We start from the raw sequence: 5,855 nt of genomic DNA, 5'->3' as shown, positions 1-5,855 counted from the left end.
ACACACACACACATAATTTTTAATTCCATAAAATATTCTGATTTAAGTAGAACCGTTTAATGGGGAAATCTTAAATTCAGGGTGATAGCATCATAGAACAGATAAGAATATCTGTTATATTGTGAACTGTATTCTAAGAAAACACAGGCTTTACTCTGAGGTGGTCCTTCAAATTTGCTACCGAGAGGTCTTTATGAAATAACGAATCTTAAGATGCCACCAAACCCTACTTGGCTAACTATTAACTACAGCATATGAACCTACTCTTAATCAGCAATCTATCTGCTCTCCAGTTACTTGACATATAGTAGAAATTTTAAATTCTCCAAAATAAAGTATTTATCGAAAGCTTAGCTACTAGAAATAATCTTCATAGAGAACTGCCTGATTGTACACATCATGTCCATTCTATCACCACACCTAGATTAAGCCAGAATATCAGAGAAAAGCCCCTGAAAGAAAAGCTTTAATAAATTGCAATAAGGCATGTGATAGCCTACACTGAAAGTCTTTTTTTAATTTAATTTGTTAGTTTCAGGTTTACAAAACAACATAATGATTAGGCATTTACACCCCTCACATGAAGGTCTTTCAAATATAGCCCTATGTAACAAGAGGACAGTTAGAATATATTTATTTCCCAGACTCCTTTCCAGCAAAACTGCCTTGACCAACTGACTGCATCCCTTTCCAACTGCCCTCTCCATACAGCTTCCTTTCTCCAAGTTCAGGTTCTACTTCCTCTCCTCCTGTTTTCAGTAGACCCAGAGTATATCACTATTCCTTGTGATTTCCTATAACCTTCTCACATAGTGTACTCAATACCCTCTTTGAAAATAGTCCCTTTACTAAATTCTCCTCACACTACCTTATTTGAGCATATTATCTGTTTTCTCCCAAGATCCTCACTATATTCTGGCTCCATATTTCCTACCATTTTTTTAATAAAAACCTTCTTTTCCTTCCTTCACCAATTTCCTTACTAAAAATTCATATGCAAACTCAATTTTTCCATGGCAAGTAGAATTCTGAATAGGATATAAATAAGAATATGACTAAGAAGCCATTCTAAATTTAAAAAGACATAAGTAAACAAATATAATAAAGCATTAGAGGGTCTAGTTGGAACACAAAGAACAGTTCTATCAAGGAGAAGAAATTCTAAAGGTTAGGAAAGATTTCAGAATAGCTAATATTTGGTCTAAGTCTTCAAAGAGAAGAAAAAGTCCACCAGCTGGCAAAGCATAGGTTAGGGTGGTAGGAAAAAGGAGCACTGCTGGTAAAGTATGGAGGTGAGGGAATGATGATAATGATGATAATTAAAAACTAATATTTACCAAACAAGGTACTACTATTCAATATGCTTTACCTGTGTTAAACTATTTACTGACTCCCAACCCAAAGAGGTGCTAATAGTATCTTCAACACTTCCCCCTTTTAAAACAGATGAGAAAACTGTGGTACTATTTCTTGCCAAAGTCATACAATTAGTGAGTGACAGAGTCTGGGACCTAGGCAGTCTAGCTCCAAGCCTTCATTTTTAACCACAAAGTTATACTGCTTCTCAAGGGTGGCAAAGATATAATGCAAATAATTCAACATGGTTAAGGCATACGATGCAATGATGGGAAGTCAAGAAAGAGAAAGGCTGGGCCGGCCTAGTGGTGCGATGGTTAAGAACTGGCTTGGGATGCCAGAGGGCCCAGGTTCAGATCCCACATATGAGGGCCAGTGACACTGCCCTCCACAGCTAAGTGCTGAACAACAGCTCGACCTGGAGCTGGGCTGCCGTGAGTCGCCGGCGACGGCGTAGGCTGCAGCCCCTGTGGCAGTGGGTTGCCATGGGCTACCGTGTGTAGCCAGCAGCCAGCATGAGCAGCCAGCAGCTGCAGTGAGCGACCAGAAGCCGGCGACTGATCTGCCTCGCCTGGGAAGAGCGCAATGATGGTGCCAACTTGGGCCAGTGAAGCAACGTCCTCCACAACTAGACTGAAGAACAAAACGACAGCAACTTGTCTGTTCACCTTCCCCCAATTCCCCAGCGCTGGTCCCATCTCCCAATAAAAAAATAAATAAATAAAAAGAATAATTTCAACTGAGAAATAAATAGGGAAGAAGACTGACTGCATAAGTGGTTAAAATACCCAAAATTAGCAACTTGTGAAATGAAATGCTACTAAAATAAAATCTTGGGAGTCTCTGCTTAACATTCTATCTCCTGGGAGCCTTTCTATAATGCTACCTATACTGCCTTTCCTTACACAATTTTATGTGTGCTTGCTATTGAGTTTTAAAAAACTGAACAATTCATTGTTTGGTATATATACATGGGTGGTAATTCCACAAAGAAAAGCAAGGGAATAACATAAAAAGGAGGATAGTGGTTACCTCTGGGCATAAAGAATTCAGCTGGGTATGGGCTCACAGGGAGAGTCTAAGGTCCTGAAAATGTTCTTTTTTTTTTTTTTTTTTACCGTGGTTAGTGGGTAGCTGGCTATTTATCACTATTTTTTAAACCACATGTGTGCATTTTGGCCATTGTTCTGTATAAAATACATTTCATTAAAATGAAATCTGAGACGATACAAATCAAGCCAAAATCTAGTTTTTAAAAAATTGAGACTAAAACAGGACTAAGAATTTAACAGTACCAGGTCTCACTTTTATATGACATTTTATTATCAGAGTAAAAATCTCAAACAACTTTTTAAGTAGCAAAAAAGATTCTAGTGTGCAAATATATTACTGAAAGTGATTTTCTCTAGTTTTTAAATAATTTCAGTTGCAAAAGAAAATAGCCTTCAATTCTCAAGTCTATTTTTTATTTAAAAAGTGTAGATTTCCCTAAAATTATTTTTAAATAACATAAGCTTAACTATATCATAAAGTTGATTTTCCAGATGCAATCTTATATGTATCAAACTTTTGAGTACACAAATGATATAGTTCTCATATCATTTTACTTTAAAAACACAAACAAAACAAAAAAGCACTTTATCATATAGTTCCCAAAACAATTTCCATTTCATCTATAAAAATTATCTTTTTAAGAATAAATATTGCTTACCTGTTTCCTACTGAATCTTGAGAGATCTGAAAGTTTGGAATGATAGCAGAAACACCATATTCATCTTGATACTTCTTACAAGATTTGTAATGATGTCTCATGCGATAGAATTTAATCTGTAAATTATTGATTGAAATGTAATGTGACTTTAAAATAGAAATAAGATTTGAGATATTGTCTATAAGCGTAAAATGATAAAAACAGATAACTATATATTGCATTTAAATGCTTTTTTTTTTAAATAAATGATTCTTAAGTAGGAGTTGAATTTATTACAATAGGTAATAAATTTCTGTCCATTTGACACAGACACAATGGAAAAGAGTCCATCTGTCTGTAAACTCACTGCAAAAAATTAACAAATAATTTTACACTTTAAACAATAATATTACTAATAATAGACAAGAAATAAAAGTACCACGAGGTTATATTGTGGTATTGGGCATTTCTTTATTCTTTAAGTACTGCAACTTGACAGTGTTAGAAAGCACTTTAAAAATTAAGTTCCCAGGTTAACAACTGGATCGTTTTCCAGTTTCTCAGAGAAGAATAGAGCCAAAATCTCTCCTGTATTTTCCAGCTTCACCTCATTGCCCTGTCAGTTAACACCTCCCTCAAAGAGGTGGAAAAGCAAATCTGACTTGTGTGAATGCATGAGCTAGCAACCGGTTTTACTCACAGACTTTATTAGCTGTTTAAAAAAGTAGCTGCAATAAATCCATAAACACATGTATATATTCAAAGCCTAACTACCCTTTATCATTTCACTCCCTCTTCACATGCTATAACAGTCAACTCCAGATTGGAGAATTAATGCCAGTTATTTGCCCAATACCTGATTTTCACACTTGTTCCTTAAAGCTTAAGCAGTCCTCTGGCAAATATTTTGTGATTTCTTAGATAAACACATTAATACACAAGTAAAGTGGGCAACTGGTGAGTTCCTTGACTACATAAATTCATTCAGCCCATTTCTATGAGCAAAACTGCAATAACACCATCAGAAAAAATATGTAAGGGTTCAATTTGTACCAAAATAGAGTATAAGTGAGTTAAATGCCAGTTTGCTTATTTAATTCATTTACAATAATAGGTAATAAATGAGTGATTACTTTGAGAAAAAGCTATGCTAAAAATTATGGTGACTTCAGAGACTATCTTTCAGTGTCTGTTCTCAATAAGTTTATAACCTAGTTAGATGTATAACCACAGGTTTTTTTGTCATTTTCTACCCAATTTCCAACCTAAATAACTTCTCTTTAAAACAGCACCAAGAAAATTCAGACAGGAATTTCAGAGTAAACACTTGACTTTCAAAGAAGAGCCATGTCACATTTACTCTACCTGTTTTGCACAGCATCTGCAGCTACCAGAAAACTTCCTCATGATATTTTCAAGGTCTAAGGCCCGTTCAGGACATGCTCTCTCTCTTCTAGTCACATTTCCACGACAGAGGGGACAATGTATTCCACTTTCTCTCATTGCAGTCAGGAAACANGGGCACAGCGCCTCACCTAATCCCTCTGTGGTCTCCCTCACCCAGGAGTTACTGCCTCATTTTCAATTCATTCCTCCTCACAACAGTCTTCCTTTCTCATCTCCACCCTTGTAGTAACCAAGTCATAAGCAGAAATATATAACACAAAGGCAAATTATCACTTCAATACCCGGAAATCCTGTCAGCTCTAACATGAGAGAAGAGAACCTATTCCAGATCCTTCTACGACGGACTGAAATTTAAACGAAACAAAATACTGTCAAGGGTGGTCTGTGAAGCAGGATTGAAAGGTAAATTAGGGAAGAGCTCCTGGATCTGGAAAGGATGGACTAGGATTCTGAAAAAAGGGAAAAACTTGAAGAGCAGGGCAGGTCACACGGAGTGGAGCAAGCGGGCCCGTGCAAGCACCTCAGCGGGTTTTGACACTCGACACCGGCCTTCATTCAGGTTGCTAGGAAACAAAAAGGCTCCACGTTCCCCGAGATTCCACCCGGGCCTGGAGGAGAGGAGAGGGGCCTCCGGGGCCTGACGGCGCCACAAGGAAGGGCCTGGGCACTGCCCTGGGGGCGCAAACATGAGCGACACACGGGGACCGGGAGCTCGGGCTGAGGGGCCGGACGCAGGAAGCGGGCCCCGAGCTCGAGGAGGAGGGCGGGCCCGGGCTCTGACGACAGGGAACGGGCCCTCGGCGCAGACCAGAGCTCTGGCAGGCTGCGGCGGGCTCGGGTCCCGGCAGGCCGCAGCAGAGGGTCCCGGGCAGAATGCGGGGCCTAAGCGACCACCCGGCCCCGGGCGGGAGAGGGGACATCTACTCACACGTGCTGACAGGCCGCGGTCCGCACCGGCGTTTTGAGCACCTCCTGACAGACGGGGCAGTAGAAATCATCTTCGGTGTAGGAAGTGGCCGCGGAGAGATCCTCCGCCATGGCGGGGTGGGGAATCAAGGCGGCGGTAGCCGCCGAGGTGGCGGTGGCGGCCGGGGTCCGACTCCCTGCGCGAACCCAGAGGGGGAGGGGAACCGCGTCAGGAAGCGGCTCGCCCCAGGAGGGGGCGGGGCCCGGGCGGGGCGAGGCCGAACGCCCAGACGCTACGGCCGCACGCGCCGGACGCGGGTCGCTCCCCGGGGCTGCTCCTCCCACTGGGGCGGGGCGAGACGGCAGCGCCAGGCGGGAGGCCGCGGTCGAGAAAGCAGCGATTGGCTTCACTTTCGCTTCTCCCGCGGATTGGAGCGCGCATGGCGCCGCCCTTCTGGCCTGGGAAGGGCGCCCGCAGCCGGCCCGAGGCCTGTCG

The 5,855-nt window shown here is 41.7% G+C and overlaps 1 protein-coding gene across 1 annotated transcript in view; it reads right to left on the bottom strand.

Annotated features, from left to right (window-relative positions):
• RNF138 (ring finger protein 138) overlaps nucleotides 1–5,636 on the bottom strand; it is a 19,672-nt gene extending 14,036 nt beyond the window's left edge. The window contains exons 1-3 of the mRNA XM_019652125.1: nucleotides 5,384–5,636; nucleotides 4,412–4,576; nucleotides 3,068–3,183 (exon numbers count right to left, since the gene is read on the bottom strand). Of these exons, the coding sequence (XP_019507670.1) occupies nucleotides 3,068–3,183; nucleotides 4,412–4,576; nucleotides 5,384–5,491 (389 nt within the window). The 5' untranslated portion in view covers nucleotides 5,492–5,636. The remainder of the gene's footprint in view (nucleotides 1–3,067; nucleotides 3,184–4,411; nucleotides 4,577–5,383) is intronic.
• Nucleotides 5,637–5,855: the final 219 nt, after the last annotated feature.

The sequence above is a fragment of the Hipposideros armiger genome, unplaced genomic scaffold, assembly GCF_001890085.2.
Source record: "Hipposideros armiger isolate ML-2016 unplaced genomic scaffold, ASM189008v1 scaffold_173, whole genome shotgun sequence".
Classification (NCBI taxonomy): domain Eukaryota; kingdom Metazoa; phylum Chordata; class Mammalia; order Chiroptera; family Hipposideridae; genus Hipposideros; species Hipposideros armiger.
This window is presented reverse-complemented; position numbering and strand designations above follow the sequence as displayed.